General features: G+C 39.5%; 5 protein-coding genes across 6 annotated transcripts in view; 2 read left to right on the plus strand and 3 right to left on the minus strand.

Annotated features, from left to right (window-relative positions):
* Nucleotides 1-1,068, minus strand: part of LOC134193297 (synapse differentiation-inducing gene protein 1-like) — a 3,704-nt gene extending 2,636 nt beyond the window's left edge. Inside the window, exon 1 of the mRNA XM_062662120.1 lies at nt 997-1,068. The gene's annotated coding sequence lies outside the window, so the exon portion shown is untranslated. The remainder of the gene's footprint in view (nt 1-996) is intronic.
* Nucleotides 1,069-1,665: 597 nt separating this feature from the next.
* LOC134193296 (trafficking regulator of GLUT4 1-like) lies at nt 1,666-7,974 on the minus strand. Its single transcript, XM_062662118.1, has 5 exons — nt 7,904-7,974; nt 5,127-5,174; nt 3,174-3,298; nt 3,005-3,109; nt 1,666-2,012 (listed from the first exon to the last, which is right to left on the minus strand). Exons 2-5 carry the CDS (start codon nt 5,161-5,163, stop codon nt 1,869-1,871), a joined length of 411 nt encoding a protein of 136 aa, XP_062518102.1. The 5' UTR covers nt 5,164-5,174; nt 7,904-7,974; the 3' UTR covers nt 1,666-1,868.
* A 368-nt stretch (nt 7,975-8,342) lies between these two features.
* Nucleotides 8,343-15,974, minus strand: LOC134192992 (trafficking regulator of GLUT4 1-like). Of its 2 annotated transcripts, none has more exons than XM_062661766.1 (6): nt 15,876-15,974; nt 15,657-15,730; nt 15,564-15,590; nt 12,920-13,173; nt 12,749-12,856; nt 8,343-8,734 (listed from the first exon to the last, which is right to left on the minus strand). In XM_062661766.1, exons 2-6 carry the CDS (start codon nt 15,691-15,693, stop codon nt 8,567-8,569), a joined length of 594 nt encoding a protein of 197 aa, XP_062517750.1. In that variant the 5' UTR covers nt 15,694-15,730; nt 15,876-15,974; the 3' UTR covers nt 8,343-8,566. The 2 variants fall into 2 exon arrangements, with proteins under 2 accessions (XP_062517750.1, XP_062517751.1); XM_062661767.1 differs by having other exon boundaries at nt 15,657-15,726; nt 15,876-15,949.
* A 15-nt stretch (nt 15,975-15,989) lies between these two features.
* On the plus strand, nt 15,990-18,485 carry LOC134192994 (uncharacterized). Its single transcript, XM_062661768.1, has 5 exons — nt 15,990-16,019; nt 17,565-17,653; nt 17,724-17,890; nt 17,947-18,057; nt 18,113-18,485. Exons 2-5 carry the CDS (start codon nt 17,584-17,586, stop codon nt 18,266-18,268), a joined length of 504 nt encoding a protein of 167 aa, XP_062517752.1. The 5' UTR covers nt 15,990-16,019; nt 17,565-17,583; the 3' UTR covers nt 18,269-18,485.
* Nucleotides 18,486-18,808: 323 nt separating this feature from the next.
* On the plus strand, nt 18,809-21,810 carry LOC134192995 (uncharacterized). The gene is made up of 3 exons (XM_062661769.1): nt 18,809-19,001; nt 19,083-19,193; nt 21,479-21,810. The coding sequence occupies exons 1-3, from the start codon at nt 18,849-18,851 to the stop codon at nt 21,614-21,616; spliced, it is 402 nt and encodes a 133-aa protein (XP_062517753.1). The 5' UTR covers nt 18,809-18,848; the 3' UTR covers nt 21,617-21,810.
* Nucleotides 21,811-22,642: the final 832 nt, after the last annotated feature.

Genomic DNA, 22,642 nt, shown 5'->3' on the forward strand with positions numbered 1-22,642 from the left:
TGTGTGTGTGTGTGTGTGTGTTTGTTTGTTTGTTTGTTTGTTTACATATTTTTGTGTGTGTGAAGAGTGAAAGCAGTCGGGTGAAACAAACTTATAGCTTTGCACGCGCAAACTAAACGAATCATTATTCAATGTGTGGATCAAATGCCAAATCAACTATGTCTAGACTCGAAAAGCGGCCATACCACGTGACTGAATAAAACACTATGATTTGTTCGTCGAAGACACATTACAGCAACTTGACTGACACTCTATGTCAACTTCGTCTGCAGTGTCAAATCCAGAACTTCACTGAAAGAGGGCACGAAGAGGTAAATGTCATCAACGTTATGACGTCCTTAGACATTTGCCATGTAACTCAACATCAATTGCAAGAAAGGCACAGTTTTCTAGGCATGGAGATATATACGTACGTTAGTTAGTATCTAGTGCTTTACTGCAAGTTCATACAAATTACTTTTCAATCGAAGAACTGCTAACGTAAAGCATGTGGGACCTGGAGCCGAAGAAATGCTGATCATTTGCAGTTGCTCTATATATGCACAAGCTGCCATCCAATTATATTACAAGAAACCATGCAACGCAGTAAATGTAGCAAATTGTGTGAACAGTCAGCAGGAGCTAAAGGGGACTTGACATACTACCTACTGTAAGCAACAACATGGAATTTATTTGACACTCACCAACTATATACCGTCAAAACTAACGTCACTTCAAAGCTTATTTGGTTCTGCATTCAGGAGATGAACAACTAGCATTCCTCTCGAATTCCTCTGGGCATGCAAACAAGTCAATGACAGCAGTCCAGTTTAAAGGAATGTCCTTAATACATTATTCAGCCCGTAAACAAGAGGTTTAGGGGAGAAGGTAAAGAAGGTTCGAACAAAGAGCCAGCTCAGGTCTGCTTTTGATCCAATACATACTGGCGCGTAGCACGATGTCCTTTAATATATGTCAATATTGTTTCATTGTTACGAAAAATTGGTACAAACTTACTTGAACTTTCTTTGAGCAAGAAGCGAAACTGACGCAATTCACGAGACGGGAGCTCGTGACTCATAACTTCTACTAATACGGGTACTAACTAATCAAGTTAGTGCACAGTAGAGTAAAAGTGCAATTTCAGAGAATATATTCAAACAAGCATAATTTGTTTAAAGTTGTAAATCTGTAATATAACATTGGTCACCAAATGACCATTTTCTTAGCGCATGTTTTTTAATTCTTGATTATGGTATTTAAAATTATATTTTTGAGTTAATTAACATCCAATATTCAAAAAACACGTGCTAGAACAATTGGGAGTGCACGCGAGGAGAGAACTGGGTACGAGCCCTTACATTTCTTCTCATATTTAAAATTTAAATTCTAGTATATAAACATGTATATATATAATTCGAAAGACCCCAAAGACAACGTGATGCGTTTGTGACGTCATTGGTATAAGCCGTTGAGTCGTGTGTGTGCGTGCGTGCGTGCGTGCGTGCGCGGTGTGTGTGTGTGTGTGTGTGTGTGTGTGTGTGTGTGTGTGTGTGTGTGTGTGTGTGTGTGTTCGCGTAATGCCAGAGGAGACACTGACTCTCTAGCTACGAAGACAATAGTGTTGCAAAGGCTAGACTCTGCAATTGCTCAAAACAATGCTTTTCTCAACCAGCTTGTGTCAGCCTCTGAAGGGGGCGTGAGGCACGTACCCCATGCCTGAATCCGTTTGGCATCGTCTACAACACTATCAGAAATTTGTCCACATAAGTACCATAGTACATAAAACAACGTCACAATTTAATCAATCATTAGCAAACATGACAGTCTAGCAAACAACTAAGCAACTGACGTCATATCCTGCATTTATTGTCAAGACACGTTGAAGTCTAAATCCTAACTGCGATATTGATGATGACAGAAGCTGCAAACAACATGCAACCAATTACCACCCCCGGAATGGCAATACGTCGAGCCTTTCTTGATGTTTCCTTTGCTCCATCCACGTTTCCATGCGCAATCATATCACGAGTCTATACAACCAGGACCGTATAACAATAAAAAATTAATTAACCATTTAGTACACAAAGTAATGATGTGTAAAACAGATTCATCTATAGTAGTGAGTACAAATTATCAGCAAATTAGATAGTCATGTACTGCTTTAGAAATTATATGGTACTTTTTCTTACAGTCGTATTTGTGTGTGTGTGTGTGTGTGTGTGTGTGTGTGTGTGTGTGTGTGTGTGTGTGTGTGTGTGTCTGTGTGTGTGTGTGTGTGTGCGTGTGTGTCACGTGTGTTTGTCCACGTGTGTGTGTCACGTGTGTGTGTGTGTGTGTGTGTGTGTGTGTGTGTGTGTGTGTGTGTGTGTGTGTGTGTGTGTGTGTGTGTGTGTGTGTGTGTGTGTGTGTGTGTGTATTACTCATTTAGTACATGCCATGATTTGCAAATTAGTTCGTTAATTTCAATCATTTACTTAATGCAGGCTGACAGCATTGTTATAGTATTTGCTAGGCAAAATCAGAATGTTGAAACAATGGCCATGTCGAACAATTATCAGCAGTAGAGACGGAAGAAACCGACAACAAATTTAAATCCAGCTGTCATAAATGAATACATAAATATTTGTGAGTATTAATGTCCAAGGTAAGAGTATATAGCACGAGTGATACCGATAGCTCCATGTTATACTTACTATGGTCATGTGACATAGAACCAGTCACAATACAAGGACGTATTGAGATGATGTATGACGCATTGCAAAGCCAGTGTGCAATAACTTACTTCCAGTTAATACTCCCCTCTCACTTATACAATACATATCACGTGATCATGGTGGAAATAACTTATCTTATAATGAGCGAGGTATATAGGTTCTGTGCCAGCACTTGGAGTGGGCTTCACTTTGGACAATAACCCCACACATCTTGCATATATAGCACGCAAGTCATGATAATTAATTACCCCATACTTATTATATCAGTGTGATACACTTGACAGTATTGTCTTATAAATATGTATTACCTTAATAGCCATTAGAACTGCAAACAAACCGACCGGCCAGCAACAAATCAGACTTAAAATGGACAGATACAAGTAGTCAGATGGCACCCCTTCAACAGTTGTCATCTAATAACAAACACGATTTCTTTACAATCAAGTATAGGGTAGTAGGGTCTTGACTTAATTCCACCATTGCAGTTGACATCACTGGCTGATGAGTATACACATGTACAGGTGCTCTGTTGTCAGGATGTGGATACCCAAAAGGAGGGTAATAAGCCTGGCTTGATTGTACATTATATGCAGGCGGAGGATCTATCAGAAACACAAATATATATTGTCTGTAGATTGCTCCGATGACGTTCTAGACTTTTTGTAGAGTGGGGGTTTGGGTTGGTTTTGGGATACTTTTTAAAAAGATAATAAAAATTTAAATATATATCTATCTATCTATCTATCTATCTATATATATATATATATATATATATATATATATATATATATATATATACATACATACATATATACATACATACATATATACATATATATATATATATATATGAACATCAAATTTCTCCTAAACACGACCATGTTTCACTATAAGAGTTAAAGACCTACTTAAAAAATCGTTTCCGTGTTTGAATGCAGATCACTAGAGGAAGTATTCGTGCAAATGACCAAACGACGAAGAAAAAGCCTCACAAAGTTGTCGTCCCATCCTTTTGTATTGCAGCTAAGGAATGTCTGACCTTGACAACCAAGAATTAAACACGTTCAGGAGTTGAATGCCACCTACAGTCAACCATTCACACATCAGCCCCTGTATGATCAATCCTTTGCTATGGTCTGTGCCCCTTTTGATCATTCCAATTTTTGCATTTCAATGCTGCTAAAATTGAAACTATCTCAAATATTTTAGTGTACATTGATTTTTTTACAAACCTTAAAGCAAAAATTTGCAATTTTGGTTGAGCAGTGATTCTGCTGTTTGATATGGACGTTGCTCAATTGTTAAAAAATCTATCTTATTGTCAATTGTTACATTTTAATATTTACACAAATTGAAAATTGCAACAGTGGCAGTGGTACATTTTGATCATTCTAATTTTGTAATCTAACATCTTGCTCAAGATAAAGACCAACATATAAAGTGAGAAAATTTGCCACCACAATGCACTATAGGTCGGCTGTAGGTGCTAATTGTATTAATGAAGTTTAATTGCATATGTAGTTTCTATGGTAGTCTATCTATCAAGAACACTAACCGTTATTGTCAGGTACGTCTAGCCTTCTAGCTGTACAGCCGGTATTTACAGTACATCTGTAGTGTGAAACAGTTCAGGCTACGGCCATGCAAATTTTCTCACTTTATAAGTAGGCCAGGATGTTGACGAAGATGTTAGGTTACAAAATTAGAATGATCACATGGTACCACTGCCACTGCTAAAATTTCAATTTGTGTAAACATTAAAATCTAACAATTGACAATAAGATATAATTCTAACAGTTAAACAACGTCCTTAGCAAACAATAGAATCACTGCTCAACCACAATTGCAAATTTTTCCTTAATGGTTTGCAAAAATATCAAATGTTCACTAAAATATTTGAGACTCTGCACTTTTTAACAGCATTGAAATGCAAAATTGGAATGATCAAAAGGGGCACAGATCTACTACTCTGTGCTGAGTCTAACACTGTTGATAGTCCATGTTAGCTAATATCAATATCTATGTCATACCACTGTTGTTACAACTGAACCGAGTGCATATATTATACTGTACATTTCAATTGCCTTGATCACGATCGAGAAACGACGACTACACGGCCTAGATACATAATGTAAATTACTAGGAAGTCTGCATGTTTACTTTCAAGACAGGGTTTCAAAAAATACCAAAAATTTTTAAGTGTCTAGCTAGAGTGCAGCATTTCAGTGAACGGTCAGAAAACTCCGTTGGACGTCTTACTTACCAATGCGAGGCGCCTAAGGATACCGTAAAACTAGTTGCCGAGGCTTCTAATTCACGTCGCACAACAGAAAGGGGCGTGGTCCTATACGGCTTTCAATTGAACTCTCGGTATATATCTAATATTCTTAATTAGTATATATAATTTAGTTTGTGCAAAACTTAGCATACCTGATTCTGGATCGTTCATAAGAGGTTCCTTGTCCATTATGCAACAATCTACAAATAAACAAACAAACTACTGCATTCATGATCAATCTTTGTCCATGCGATTTATGGTATAAAGACCGCCCATGCACACCTGACCTGTGCGTAAAGATATGTAACACACTAAAATTATTCAATAAGGTGTAATGTACGCATGTACCACACAAAAATGGCAATAGGGTTCTTTGCAAGCTGTGGAGGGGACCAGGCTTCTCTCAATTTTGAATTTTAGGCATCACCTCGGCTACATAACACGATTGTTTATGGGGTGGCAAGTAAATAAAACCAAGTAGCTACTGAGTTAGTTCTGCATGGACGCTCAAATTTAAAATACTGTGTAGCCTCGCGTAGTCAAACCCTCTCCCGCGTGCTGTCCACATACACTTAGGGGTACGCGTGATAAAGTCTGGCTACACGAGACTGTTGTCGTGTGCAGAGCTATTTAGATATAGCTCTGGTCGTCTGTAACGAGTTGCAGACGCCTCAACACAGGGCCTCGCCCCAGTGTGGTTGCAGGCCTGGATGCACAGCCATCGCCATTACATGTACTACAAAGCACTGTGGTGATGGCGGTGCATCCGGGCCTGCAATCACAGTACATCTGGGGCGAGGCTACTCAAAAACACCCATGCAAGTAAATCTACTTACAATGGCTTCGCCACTACTAACTAGAGGAGAAGTCTGAACTTAACTAGAATGAGTAGATCTTACGAAGACAAATCGATCAATGTAGATAAGTTACTCCGTTGTTTTCGCTTTTGTGTACGTGAACGAGCGATTTTGTCATATGTAACGCCCACGCGGGTGTTCTCTAATCGATTAAGCTCCGCCCACTGGAAACAAATCTACGCGTCTAGGGATGAATGTTACGGATATGTCAAAATGTCGAATGTGAATGCCAAAATTATAAAGATCTGCCTTCTTGCTCTCAGTTCTTCCTCTCTAAAGTAAAATGGTGTCGATAGAGCGGTTTTCCCGCCAGACTTTCAAGCAGAACTCCTCAATACTACCGCATATCTAGAAAACGCGCTTGTGCTTGAGTATCTCTTCATCCTTGTTCTTTTAATCTCAATATTCAATTCTATTAAAAATTAAAATTGACTGATTGACAAACTATAATTATCTGCGGATTATAATAAATATTGAAAACATACTTAATATCTAACCAATTTCTATTTCAATGCAATGCAATATTGAAATTGCAAGCACGTTAGTTTAATTTTCAATGTTAAATTCAATAATCAATTTAAATTTAATGTAATTTTAAATTTTATTTTTATTTTTAATTTAAATTTTAAAAATTAAATTTTGAATTTTGAATTTGCATGGCCAATTGGTCCATTCCATTTTTAATTTTTGAGACAAATTAAAAATTGAATGTCAAATTAAAAATTGACTGGCGTTGTTTGCTCTTACCTGCGAATTTTCAACACTTGCTGTGCCCACTGTGGACTCGGGCCCGCCACACGCGGGGAAGTCCCTAAAGGCTGTATAAAGGCTTTCTTATAACAGGCACCCTAGTGGATACAACAAGCTACGACGTGTTAATTAACATGCGTACATCTCTAGACAACAATGTATTACAACAACGTGTAGAGGTGCCTGTACAGGCCTGTAAGAACCTTATCATAACACAAAGTGTTTACCTGTGAATTGTTGATCTGTTGTATCCACTAAGGTTAGTGCCTCTAGGAACTTCCCCGCGTGTGGCGGGCCCGCGTCCACAGTGGACACGGCAAGTGTTGAAAATTCGCAGGTAAAAGCAAACAACGCCAGTCAATTTTTAATTTGACATTCAATTTTTAATCAAAATGTACTTTTTAAAATTTAAATTTAAAATAAAAATAAAATTTAAAATTAAATTAAATTTAAATTGTTATTGAATTTAACATTGAAAATTAAACTAACGTGCTTGCAATTTCAATATTGCTTTGAATTGAAATAGAAAATTGTTTAGAAATTAAGTATGTTTTCAATATTTATTATAATCCGCAGATAATTATAGTTTGTCAATCAGTCAATTTTAATTTTTAATAGAATTGAATATTGAGATTACAAGCAACTTCTAGGCTATTTTCAATTTCTAATTCAATATTTATTCAATTGTTGAAAATGAAATGGACGAAATGGTCACGCACCCTGAGGTCACCCGCTGACATCAATGAGCCGACGAAACGACATCAACCAGCCGACGAAACGACATCAACCAGCCGACGAAACGACATCAACCAGCCGACGAAACGACATCAACCAGCCGACGAAACGACATCAACGAGCCGACGAATCGACATCAATGAGCCGACGAAACGACTTTTGACACACATGGCGCGCCATATTCGATTGGGCGCTCTTCCAGCTTCTTCCAGAAGAGGCTCCGTACGCGTGTGCAAGCTCCCTTCCAACTTCTAAAAGAGCCAGCTCTACCAACTCTACAGCTCGTTGGAAGAGCACGCCCCTCTCCCAACCTCTGGCAGCTCGTGCGCTGGTAGAGGTTGGTAGTGGTGAGTACTTTCCAGACTCTGTTTGAAGCGAAAGCGCCCCTAGTAGAAAGTACATTCGTCTAGCTACTCTACATACGAAAGACGTGCAATCTAATCATGCTAATGCTATCAGTCCATTTCTAACGCATTCTGTGGCGCACTACTACGACATAGCAATACGTACACTGGCATTTACCATGCATACGCCGCCATTAATCCTTGCTACGCGCCATAATACACCAAAAATAAATTGACTCACACGATTTACTTGAAAGTTGATGAGCAAGAAGGACGAAGAAGTCTGCAATTACACAGTAAAATAAATCACATGACAAACGTCACGTGACACGAGCATGAATAATCCACTCCTTGTATAACCTCAGTGACTCCTGTCCAAACACCCAAAAATACGATATTTTATAAAATAATTTCTTGTAAACTCCTTGGTCCTAAAAGTCGTTTAATATTAGTAACTGAGCTCAAATTGAACATGGCCTCTTAATCCTTCAAATTGATATAAATGTATGGCAGTACATCCTCATCGTGACTGTCAGCTATCATTACAATAAGACTTACATGTTAGAGTAATCATCAATTTAATGTATGCTACCAATCCAATGCACCTTCGCGGTCCACATAAATTCATTCCACCCCAACACTTCTACGATCTCTTCCAGATTTGCCTCCCAAATCAAGTACGTATAAATAACTATTCAATTGATGCTCTACGTGCATCACAAATAGACAAATCTAGCTATGAAGAATAAAGCTACCACAGTAGACACTAACTACCAAAGCACCGAGTAAGAATTAGAACAACTAAAAGCAGCAGAATCAATACACAATGACAGTCAATGCAACAGCTAAACAGCATCCAGTATACTGCAGAAAGCTCAAGTCCTACCAATGCTTTCGTATGACAATCTAGGGCCCGGAATCATTACCTGAAGAAATGATAGCGATTGTTACTGCCGTGACAATGGCCGCAATCACAAACGTCCCGATGGCAATGGCGATTCGGTTCAAAACTCGGGCAGAACGAGACGTCTCCACTGCTTCCGAGATATTTCCAGAGGCCACCAAATCTCGAGTCTGCACATAATACGGATGAATGACATTCGATATGCAACATGGCACAAATGTGCCCATTACCGGTAAACACAAAAATTAATTTAAAATCAGAGTAAATGGTGTTACAATCAAACTCACTATTATCACAAACCAAGTCATTTCATGGAACATTTCAGTGCAGTATGTTTTGGAAAGGTACATAATGAGACTGAAATAAAAGCCCAACAACACCCAAAGTGGTATGCACCCTTAGTAAATATCTATACTCTTCTCAACAAATAACTACCTTACAAAACTGTACTATAAAACGCCTACGTTACAACCCCTATAACCAGGGTTGTCTCCAAAATATGAAAAGCACGGTGTTATGCCCTACCTTGAGTACAGGTCTGCGCTGTTTCACTCAGTAGGCAGTGATTAGCTATGAAGACAATGGATTTGCTTTAGAAAAATATAAAAGTTGTCTGAGGCAAAGAGTTAGTTCTATCACGAATGCCGTAGTGTTGGTATGTAAGATTGAGCTTATGTTTAGTTCATGTAACAGCGGGTATTGGTATCAACCGTTTATGCTACAAAGCCGATTTCTATACCAAACCTCTGCGCTTGCAACGAAGTACGACAATGATTATTCAAATTTGTTATTGCAGTGCATGGTCCCCTCTTGAGAGATTGACCCCTGCGTAAGATTTCTCGATGACGCAGACGCTACACCTTCCACTTCATTCGAACACATGCTCACACCAGTCCCGTGTAGACTGTATGAGTAGTTGCCTTCCACAACGCTTCCAGTGATCAAAGACTCAATCCAACCTACATGTTTCTAGTACCGAGTGCTACACGAGGAATGTGTCGATTTCTAGCCTCACTGTCCACCTTGCCAATTGCACTGCTCGCATACACCGTTACCGCTGCGCACATCTACACTTATGCAGACAAAGAACACAAACAAGTACAACAAACATTTTGAAAAAATGAAAGACGTAGGGTTGCGGTACGAAAAGGAATAGGAACAAGATCATGTAAGGATGTGCTGTGAAATCTTTGGTATACAGATTGAGCAATACATCATCCCTACATTCCATCATTTTCTATAAGTAGTAAAATATACAACACATACTGTATTCGCCCGTAATAATGCCCATACCCGTATACATGCCCATGTGTGACATGTCAAAACTTTCAGCACGAAAAACGCCCATGCCGAAGTATACGGCAAAGATACGCATACGCAGACCAAACAAAATGAGGTCCGCATAACATTCATCTCCATCTGTGTGCGTTTGATGAGCTGGTGTCTGTGTTACGTGAAAGTGCTTACTATTTCTTCGTTGCAATTAGCAATCCTGATGCTTTTGACAGGCTTCAAGCCGACCACTCCGATTTGCGTGTGTAGTGTTTAGTTTCTGTGTCTATGCTGATTGTATACAGATACAAGTACCTTTGATCTTGCAAATGGATAATTAGAAGCATTTGTGGTAATTCTGCTTTCAAGTGTTTAGATGGTGACTGGCAAAACGACAGCATATTGCAACCATATATACACCTGGGACCAAAATAACGCCCATGCCCTGGTATACGCCCAGGAAAAAAAGCGTTTCTTTTCTATACGCCCAGGGTGTTATTACAGGCAAATATGGTATTAATTAAAGTGTCTCTAATTAGCTAGAGAAAATGGTGCAATGTAAGGATAACATATTGCTCAGTCAGTCTGTATATGGAAGATGTCACAGCACACCCTTACATGGTCTTGTCTCTATTCTTCTTGTTCTTTTCGTATGGCAACCTTACACGTTTCTCATTTTCCAAATGTTTTTAATACTTTGAAATAGTATCTGGGCTGCATAGTTTGGAGATAAGACCAATTAAATGTGCCTGCTCACGATTCACCAATCATGTGCAGACACACCCACGCAAACTTGAAATTGTGCCTTTATGCACACATTTATCCATTTACCAGTTTGAGATAGCTTGCTGTTGAATGACAAAGCGATTTCTCGATCTTTTGCTTGTTGCACGTGACCGAAAAATGGGTGGAGCACAGAGTGTGCACTAGTGGGATGGCATCCGGACAGACATCTGCCATGTATGAAGTTGTAGACCAGCTTATCAGTGTACAAACGCATACATCTGACTTGCAGTTGTAGAATTTCTGTAGAAGAAACTGCTACTGGTGCATCGTCTGTCGCTACGGGCAGAGGCTAGTCTAGACCTCAATTTCAGCCAGCTGTTATAGCTACCATGTACAGATAGATGCACGATCTGCGTTGCCAGTGGCATCCGGCACATCTCCGTGGCTTATTTCACGTTGCAGTATCAGATGCCATCACGTGATGCTCTGTGCTCCACCCAATTCTGGGTCACGTGCAACTAGATAACGATCGAGAAAGCGCTTTGCCGTTCAACGGCAAGCTCTCTCAAGTTGGTAAATGGTAAATATGTGGATAAAGAATCTAACAAATTTGTTGTTAGCTTTCCCGAAATGTCAAGTACAAGGAGCGAAACTGCCTTGGCGGATAATAACACGATTTACCTTTCTCTTTGTACTAGGAATAAAGGCTGATTGTCATAAAACGTGGTGCACCCTAAGATGTTTGCTTGTTCTGCTTTGTTATGACACAACTTGAAATCGTGCCACGTTTTCAAGTTTGCGTGGCTGTGCCTGCGCGTGCGTGGTGAATTGTGAACGGGCACCTTTAATTAAGACAAAGACTGCCTTATGGTATGAACTTAATTGTTATACAAGTACTCAAAGATAAGTGGTTGTCATGGACCGCCCACTACTTACATCACTATCTGTTGGTATTCTTACTCTGGACACAAGCATTTAGGCAGATCTACGGCATGTCTTTTGCGCCTGAAGATTCAGTGACGACAGTTTGTGAAGCAAAGCATGTCAGTAAGCAAACCAGCATCAAAGATTTTGTGTGTGTGTGTGACGATAAAACTTGGTGTGGGGCGTGGTCATTGTGGCCACCATGCCTTTCAAAAATCCTGGGTACAACCCTGGATACATGTCTGTCTGTAGGTACGTACCATCATAACAATAGCAAATGAGTGATGTAATACAAGATATAACTGTACAAATTCTGGAATGTTTTTCTTTCAACTCTGTCTGCCACTGTATACAGTCAAACCTCGTTATTCCAAAACCCGATACTCCAATACCTCGCTTTCTGACTAAGCTACATGTGAACCCACTTTACATAAATCAATCTGTATTTGTTTCCTATAATCTCAGAGTTGAAAAAAGCAGCAAGACAAACATAATGAGAATAACGAGGTCTTACTGTAATCAATCAGCTTGATGATGACAACACTCTAGAGGTGTTGCATCAGCGAGATCCACCCAATGTGCATCTGTCAATTCTGAGTCACATCCACTGGGAATTCGTTTTATTGAGTAAGTACCCATGGATGTCTATGACATGATAGTAATCAAGGTGCAAGTGTATACCCACACGTCACCCGCACTCACTCACTTTATTCAATTTCACTGGTAAACACACTTTATCTGACAGTCACTCGCAAGAAAACTTGTACATCACTATCACTAATACAAACTAAACACTACAACACACCTACACAAACTCACAGCTAACTACGTAAAGTCACTCACTCACTCACTCTCTCTTTCACTCACTCACTCGCTCACTCTCTTTCTCACTCACTCACTCACTCTCTCTCTCTCTCTCTCACACACACACACACACACACAAACACACACACAAACACACACACACACACACACACACACACACACACACACACACACACACTGACAGTGACACACACACACACACACACACACACACACACACTGACAGTGACACACACACACACACACCTACACCCACGCACACATACACACCTATTGTTACGAATACATATCTTCTACACACAAGCATTAACAAGACACTACCTCAACCGTATATAGGGCTATGTTTTGCACAAACTTGCCAAATATTTGTGGACAAGGTGTACACTACTCGGTCACATTTCAAGCATCAATTGAGTGTAAATAAACAGCATTAGTACCTTGAGAGACTGAAGCAGGGCAAAAATGCCAATAGGACAGCAACAACAAATCAAAGAGAAGATCGAAAGACCGAGGTAGTCAGGAGGAGAACCTTGAATAACATTCGTCTACAGTGCCAATGACAACACATTCATATGGATATCAACAGGACATTGCAATCATGTTCCAACCATTCCTCCGGCCATCGGCTGATGAACATAAACACGACTTGTCATTCCGCCCGTCTGCTGTCCACGACCAGTCATGTGCTGTGGATATGCACCTTGATGTGCCTGATATCCACCATACATGTGAGGGTTCGGCTGCATGCCTGGATACAGGTGGCCACCTTGATGTCCCTGGTAGCCGTGAGAGCCGGCAACATCCGAATATTTAGGAAGCTTCGACATGTCAGCTTTCGGTTCCTCGTACGGAGGAGGATCTTCTACACACATGAAGAAACATACAGAATGTCTCTATTACTCAGTATTACTCTAATGATATTAATTATGTTTAAGCAATCACTTTGAGATAGAGTCAACCCTCGATAAATAAAATACAAAAACGTGGGATAAAAAAGTGCATGCCTACAAAACCTGGTACTTCACATCTTGATAGAATAACACTCAATATAACAATGCTGATATACACAAGGGATTAAACAGATGCACAAGAGTACAGAGCTCACACGATTTACCTATATTCAGGTCACTCAGTCCATCATCCTGTGCACATTTTGCTACAAGGTGCACACTTGAAGCGACACGACTGAAAGTGTACCTGGCATTTTCTAACCCTAGAGTGCAAAATAACAGTCGGACATCAGACATTTCCGACTGAACTGAGCATTTGTCCGATCGCCTAGATTTGAAATGGACATCGTGTCCAACAAATCAAAACTGGCATCAGAGACTCAATTCTTTCTGTGACAACTGTTCGCAGTCATGTTCACAGTGTAGTGCTACGGGCAATTGGAAGTTGTTCCATGTAACACGTAGACACAGCAATTTCTGCCGGCAAACAATCGTGGCTTTCTGGGGATTCTCTGATGTTGCTACGTGCAGACGCAAGACAACAAGCACACATCCCCACATTGTGCACGTGGTGCTGCTGTGTCACATCGGGATTTTCGAGAAAACGCAAGCTATGTGTCGAAAACTAGAATTGGATTAGCGCAAACCACACTACATAAATCCTAGATAGCATACACTAACAACGGTATTGTGTACACAATGTACTACTCTTTGTTCGCATTGATTTGGACCATAACTTCGCTACGCCATGTTCTGGAGAGAGGACCTTTGCAGCAATCGAAACAGCAGAACATCCCATTTCTAGGGCGCCTTTGATTTGCAGTTATAGAACTGCTGGAACTCGTGTTTGATTAGTGAAACTGTTCGAACTGATTCTGACAATTCTGTCAAGAAGCTAGAACTGAAACAACTGACACACCTCTTCCTACAAAGGTCCTGGAAGTGTGATGGAGTACTATACTAATTGTAGACAGCAACACTGGTAGTTTCGTGCTCTCTATTGCTCTGTTTGAGGAAGAGTGGAGTCCATCACAAAGTCAACAAGAGGCACTGTTAGCCGAAGTCGCTTTGGTAGTCAATGGATCGGTAGCTGATGAAGACCTAGATGTACTACGTACTACCCACAAAACATAACTATTTGATATTATAAGCCAAAAAAAGATAATTTGCTATTATTTTGTCAGGTTGTCCAACTGTTATGCCTTGTGTCGGAAGAAACTCAATGTGGCAGGACGTCCTGTCCGGCAATGTCTAATTAAACCTTAGTGAACACTTTGTAACCCTGAAAGATATCTTTTCCTACAAGTGGTGCATTAGCATGTACAAGTGTGAAAAATAACGGCAGGACATAGAACAATGTCCCACCAAATGTGTTGTTTGTTCGACCAAATACTGCACCAGCGTCGGGATGTGTTTGGACAAAATATTAACCAGTACACATATATAATAGTGTAAACAATGTCTCTTAGCATGTGATGGCCTTTCCAATGGTGTAACTGTTAATTTCACAAACTTAAGTGCCTCCCAGCATGCTTTACAAGAGAAAACCTCAGCTGACCTTAACATCATGTGTCCTTTGGAAGTTGGTTATCAAATATTACATGCACAATGGCCGCAAAAGGGGAGACACCTAATTAGACATGTAACACTATACAAGAATGTCTTACAAAGGCTCAGTCTGTACGAGCCAAAATAATTCCCTATTTTCCACACTGTGTACAGTACAGAATATAAATCACACGCATTACTCTGGCCCTACACTAAGATGAAACAACAAGCATTATTCAGGTTCACACTGACGCAAATTTAATACACTGACCTCAAGATATAACAACATCAAATTGCCAGTCCTGAGCATGTCGTTCTATCGAGGGTTGCCTGTATACTAAGACAATTTATTTCATTTTTGGAAATTTAACAACTACCAGTAACACTGCCTTAATTAAAATAAGGGTATAGAAAGACAAGTTAGAATGACTGTACAGAATGGCATCTGATTGTCCTTCGACCTAGAAAAGCCATAAGCCAACAATGATGTTGCCCTTCTTGGTCTTCAGTCAGTACTACTTTAATTAATTAACATTTCCGCATGACCCTGCTATAGCTAGGATTATAATGCGCATGCTCATAAACATGGTCCTGGATACTAGATATACTTTTTGAAGGCTCAAAACATTTCTTGGATATAGTTATGCGAAAAAAACTTTCGAAAATATAATACTCGAAAATAAATAATATCAGTAATGGTATTCTAGAGAGGTGAAATCTACGACAAACAAGCAGAAACGGTAAACAGTCTTACCACCAGGCGGTGCAGATGGTCCAGCTTCTATATTCAGTCATACACCAGTCATTAACCCAGACCCTCAACGATACGCTACTGAACGCATCATACCTGCGGCAGGCGGTCGAATCAAAGGCTGCTGTTCCATCTCGACAGTCAATTCAGTCGTTACTTTATCGCACTAACTAAACAAATACAGCAATAGAAACCAAGACATCTCATGGGTGATTAGGACGTCAAAAAACGGAAGAAAGTCTGTTACACGAAAAGGTGAAAGGAGACCCCACACACATCGATGCGTTTTTTAGCAATGATACTTGTCACAAATACCGTAAACGCCTGTTCGTCCTCTCTAAACGCTTCGGTCGACTTGAACTTGAACGCAATACGCTATCTTTAGCCCTTCGTCTGTCACATGACCAGAATCGTAAACATTGTCCCGTATAACAGGAAACATTCAGCCAAGTTTCAAAGGTGAGTAAGCCTTTTCGTTTACGTAAGTGTAGGAAGCAGCGATCACGCGTCTGACCAGATTCTTCACGGATGTAACGATCGGAAAACAGCGTACACGTCTAGAAACTAGAGAATGTTAATTTCGAGTGGGCTCTGCTCCGTGTCTGCCACTGTACATCAGCTTACAATCAGTTTTGAGCAACTGGGTGTTTTGACAGCTTGCATGGAAGCCACCTCGTAGCTGCAGTTCGAGTGAGGAGACTATTTTTGTCGACTACGTGTCCATAAGAATAGAATGTGATCTCTTTCTACTTTACCAAATATCCGATTAGATTACCAGGTCGGTTTCTACTACTGTGACCCTTGGTCTTCTAGAAGTGGTAGGAAGTTTGGTCTCAAGCTAGCGGATCTGCGGAAATAGTAGGTTTGTATAGCTATACAAACCGTCTAAATGAATTAGCGCCGTGTGGTTTGATCATGGAGAGATGAAAGGAACGACCTTTTGTGTCAGAGGACGAAGGCTATGTAGAAGAAACGGGCCACTTCTTATCTCGTGTGCTGTCTGCGTCAATCGGCGTAATAGTCTAAAGCTAAGAGTTTCTATGAGACAATTTAGATTTATTTTATCACGTGACTGTATATTGGGACCACTGATATCTGTCACAGTATACGTGCTCTATAATATTACATCTATAATATACAAGGTCAAAAGCGTTTGCTCGCTGCATCACCCTTGAGAGCGTTTTCTTTCTGTTGGAGACATCTTGTTTCTGCAATTTTCAGCTTATGATTGTATTGGAAACAATTTTGAAGTTTCTGAAATATGGATCAACATTTTAGTCTATCTAGGCATATTCACACGCTGTATTATGCTCCCAATTGGGTTTCTTAGTGGGTATAAGTTGCAATCATTTTTCTTATTGTCATCCAGAAAGGTCAATGTATGCAGTGTTGGGTGGGTATGTCTAACCTGACCTTAGGCATAAGATTCGAACAATGACTTCTGTTGGACATTTATAGTAGGGTTTTCTTCTGTCTGTTTTGTGGTACATTTTTCTTAATTCATCTCTGCATTTCATGTTGTCTTAGTTGTTTGTCTTTTTGTTGTTGTTGTTGTAAAATCTAGGAGCTGTAAGAGTTTATTTTCTGGCTTGGCATTGAGCACAGCTAGATAACTTGTCCTCTCTCTGAGAAGATTTTCTAATCTGTGTGTTACCTCTTCTGCTTGCCTAGCTGCCTTCTTTATGTCTCTGCTTTCGGTCTGTTTGAGCTTCCATGTGTGTGTGTGTGTGTGTGTGTGTGTGTGTGTGTGTGTGTGTGTGTGTGTGTGTGTGTGCATGCGTGCGTGCGTGCCTGCCTGCGTGCCTGCCTGCGTGAGTGTGTGTGTGTGTGTGTGTGTGTGTGTGTGTGTGTGTGTGTGTGTGTGTCAAATGAGACAAAGATGATACACCTTTTTACAAACATTATTCTTGCGATGGTTTCCCCCGATTTTTGATGTGCTTGATTTGTTACTTTTTGTATTTTCAGTGTAAATTGACTTTCAAGAATTTAGTTTGTTTTCCTCAGAGATTGTGGAAGGAAGATTATGGACACGTGTCGTCTGGTTGCTAATGCTGAAGAACTTACAAAACAAGATGTGGGCCAGCTGGATTGTGGTATCTTATGTATAGTAGTCATGCATCAATGAAATTTGTCTAATGTATATTGTTTGTATCATACTTGAAGATCCTCCTGCATATGTTGTCGATGATGACACCAGCAGTTCTCTGTGGAGCAGTCCACCACCTGCATACACATCCAATACTCCTCCCCCGTACTCTTCATTGCCATCAGTCATGGGCAAGACTGCAATCATGACTGAAACGTCTGGAACCCCAGTTTTCAGACGACGTGTAATACAATTCAATCTATTACTCAAAATTAGTTATTTTGTAGTATAATGTTGCAGGTTTTACGTGTGTCTGACAACAGCCCGATTAAAGACTACATGTGGCTCTCTGTGATGAACATGTTTTTCTTCTTTCCTTTGGCTGTTGTTGGCGTCATGCTGTCACTGAAAGTACTACCAAAGCTAACTGATATGCAAGTTGGTGTTTATCAACTATCGTGTGTAGGTTCGAGATTGCCTTGGTTCCAGAGATTTCATTAGAGCAAGGGAGGTCTCGCGAACTTGCTTCTTAGTCAACATGATTGCGACTGTCATCGGAGTCATGACTATTATTGGGATTATTGTCGGTGGCATGGTAGGCTTTGAGCCAAGAGATGTGTGAAAACACAAACGATGGCACATCAGTGACGTCATCCATTGATAATTTCTGTGCATGAATTTCTTTGTAAATAATGGTATTTGTATATTAGGTATTTTAGCATTTTGAAATTTGTGTTTTGTAAGCTTCAGTTATTCTACAATTTCTGTTGTTGATTATTTACTGTCTAGTATATGGATAATATAGACTACTAGCAGTGGCTAGTTTCTCTGAAAAGGTACATTTTGTCTTGATTGACGTACTGATCAAACCTGCTACTAATCTTTACTGTATATGAGGCAGGAATCGAAGGAATACATACACCATTACTTTGGACATATCAGACTGATCCTAGAGAAGACTGAGGGATACATAGAAGATACCAGAAACTTCTCACACAATAAATAAATATAAATTAATTAAATAATAATTGATTAAGGTGAGGCATGCTAAAATAGAACATCTAATTAGGTAATGAGGGAAGAAGCCTATTTGTAACACCATTAGTAACATCTTGTAGTGTAGCTTCTAGACATTATTTGCTTTCTCGAGTTTTCTTCGCACGTGACCTGACAGCAACAGTTTGCGCCTGTGCATTCTGACGATGGCGTCGGGCTCGACAGCTCTGTTGAGCAACGAGTCAGGTGAGAGTGACGACGAATTTGTAGAGAGCAACGAGCGCGGAAGCAACCGTTTAGGACAGAATGTCGAGAATGGCGCCATGCAATCGACGGAACATGCAATGAAACAATTCAGTGTGAGTTCTAGAGTTGTTTCTCCTTTGTCTCCTTTGTGGGGGACATTTGTTTTGGTTTGCAATTGTCTCGTACGCGTGTAGACAGAAGACGTTGAAGAGCCAACATCTCAGGACTATTTCTTCTTGTCGCTATTCACGACGATTTTCTGTTGCCTACCTTTGGGTATCATCGCCTTGATATTTTCAATGAAGGTAAAAAAAGTCACGATGTCCTCGTGTTGCATAATTACTACTACTACTATATATATATATATATATAAACATTTATTTAATTAATTGTTGGTATCATTATTGTGCATGAAATCTGATGACAGTGATGTCCACAAAAGAAAAGAACGAGTTTTGTTTGCGTAGTTTGGTAGCAAGATAGTTCGAGAGAAACTAACAGTTGGGCTTGGATTGTAGGATACCTGTCTTTATTACATGAGACCACTGCAGCAATATTTGTCCCTAGCTGCAGTGATTACTGATACCCTGAATGATTATTGCATTACCCAAATATTAATTATTTATGTTGTGCTGATTGCATACTCATTAGGATTCAGTGGACAACAGCTGTGTGTAGCAGGGACTAAATTTGTTGGCTGTGTTCATATGTTTATACAAATTTAATTAATTAATGTTTGGGTTATATGGCTGTAGGCTAGGTTGTGGACCTGGCAACCAAAGTTGTCATTGCTATACTAGCAAAGAAATCAGACAGCTAGCACTTAACTAACTGCTAATGCCTGAATGTATATACTCAGCATATATACTCAATCACCTTCATTACAGTATTCGCTACAGCAATGTATGTTTACATTTGTTGCTATGGACTACGTGAATTGTAATGTGCTGTGCAAAGAGAAAGCAGAGTCATTGTTAGATGCATGTCCATTGTTGACTGAATCTATACCAATCTACCTTGACTGATGATTGACTTTTATTTTTATTTTTCCATTATACACACATAACTGGGAGTACTGTAGTCAGCAGCTTACCTAATCAAGAATTTGTAGCGGAGGTGAAAACAGTAATAGTTACACAGTAATTTGATTAATATTATTTCTCAGTATTAATGTCAATAGCTAAGTCTGTATAAAGAGACTCTTTGCTTTCAAATCCAGAGGATTAGGAATGGCATTCAGGTTGCAGGGGCCCAACCTCAATGCATGGTATTGCACATTCCTAACCCAAGGAATGTCACACATGTACATGCACATTGCACTAATGACATTACCTACACTAATTATGCCACTAAAATCTGGCACACACATACAAACTGCGACAATTAGAGCAGATGCAGGCATGTAATTATGAGGGGTTGGGGGGAGGGGTGAGAACAAACCGACCCACTTCAGTTGGAGGTCCACTTGTACAGTACAATACCTCTGCATGTACACAACAGATCAGACTCAAGGGCGTATCAAGAGATGCAGCCTGGAGGCACAAACTTGTAATATATATATTTTTTCAGTGTGACACGTGTATAAATAAATATAAATTGTAATTCATACACACTCTATGGTTCGTTATTAGAGCTTTAGCAGTCTCGTTGTATTACACAACAATTACACTACTCGTATACCCAACCACACAGATTTGTCTGACAGCAGCAATTCTCGAAGTTTTCGTTTGGCAATGTAATCCAAGGGGCATGTGCCTCCACTGCCCATCCTGGATCTGCCTCTACTGATTCTGCATGCACTATTAGCATCAGCTGTATACAGAAGCTGCTGTAGCACTGGCTTGGGTCCCACGTTCGAGATGCAGATTTAGATTCCAAGACTCTTTGGCACGTAATATGAAGTGTATATGAAGTGTAGATGTAATATATTTGTCTCTGAGCCAAGCTTCCAGGCAATTTCATGAACAGTTATCTGTTCGTTTGTGGCAGTATAACTCAAGAATGATTAGTGACATATTGGACCTCGTGAGTGTTGACTATCTACCTAATTATTGTAATATTGCGACTTAGACTCTTTGTGCTTCCGTCCTTAGGGCGGATATGTGTTATCTGTGTTATCTGCATTATACAAATATAAATATATATATATATATATATATATATATATATATATATATATATACCATGCATATATTTACAAATGTCTTCCAATAGACATGGTAACTAGTAAATAGATTCACTAGAATAGAGATTGTTGAACTGACTGGGAGGTCCACTACAGCAATAAAAGAACCAACCCATAAAATGCCTCTGGTACCCCCTGAGATGTAAATTTAGCGTTTGCACTGCCATCTACTGGAGCTCCTCGTTTCCTTCCACTTGTAGCTTGTTTTCACAATCCCTATTCTATATATAGTGACCATAGGTTGCTGATTGGGAGCATGGCCCCTGTGGATCCTACACTTATGAAATCGATATTGCAGCAACGAACTACAATACAGATTTGAAACTTCATGTTTTCATATTTGATTTACACTTTACAATAATGACCAGTTGTTGCATTATGTGATCTTGATTGTTGTTTGTCTAGGCGGGCCGTCTGTTTCGGGCAGAAGATGAATACGGTGGACGACAACTTGCCATTGTATCAATGGCAATCAATACCATCGCTGTTGTGTGTGGAATTGTCATCATTGGTGTCTTGCTGATTTATTTCGTTTTGACCTAATCAATACTGATGGATATAGTAGCCATACTCTCAGACAGTTGTATAGCAAATTTGCATTTGCTCTTAGATTATTACAGGACTCATTGATTGATAGCAATCAGACACAGACAGTGCTGTGTTTCTAGTGTATTCCTCAACAGTTTGTATTATGCTTCGTCTCATTAATTACAACCTGTTCGTTTGTGAAAACTAAAATTGAAAATGTTGTTGTGTAAATGGTCCAATACCCTAAAATTAAAATAAATTTTCCAACCAAAACTCACTTTTTCTGCAAAAAAAGTTAAAAATCATTGACAAAAATTGCAAATTGAAATGGCCAGACAAACCAGGTTGTTCAACCTTCCGGCCATTACAATTTTCATTTGAAATTGAATTTTGAAAATTAAAAATTAAAATGGCCTGAAGGGTCACTGACCCTGGATTCTTTCAATTGCCATGAACTCATACTGGCATTGAAATTCAATGGTGGTACTGTATTTGGCTCTTATTGAAGTCGCAAAATCATTTTGAGAGATCATTTCATAGTCTTGCGTAGCCATACACTTCCTGCCTACATCATTCCGGCAGCAAGGGTTTGGCTATGCGAAACTACCGGAAGGGTCTGGCTATCCGAGACTAATCATTTACAGATGTTTGTCATTCTAACATTTGTAACTAAATGATTGAGGTTTGTGCCACAGCTGTCATTGAACTCGATCAAAATTGACCTTAACAGATACTGATATTTTTTAAAATTATATATTTCTATTTCTGGCATTCACAGCCAGTGTCTCATCTATACTACTACAGCAGCAACTATGAATCCATATAGAGCTTCTGTGCCTGAAGACCTGCTGTCGATGCATGAGTATATCACCTAAACTGCAGACTTGAAAAAATTCAATTGTTTGTTTAGCTATTCCTGTACGATAGACACCAAACGAATTTGTTCAAACTCAAATGACACATTTGAGGTAATGATAATTTGCTATAAGATTGATTGAAAACTGTAAACATATGATATGATCATATGATATTAAACGACTC

The sequence above is a fragment of the Corticium candelabrum genome, chromosome 17 (genome assembly GCF_963422355.1).
Source record: "Corticium candelabrum chromosome 17, ooCorCand1.1, whole genome shotgun sequence".
Classification (NCBI taxonomy): domain Eukaryota; kingdom Metazoa; phylum Porifera; class Homoscleromorpha; order Homosclerophorida; family Plakinidae; genus Corticium; species Corticium candelabrum.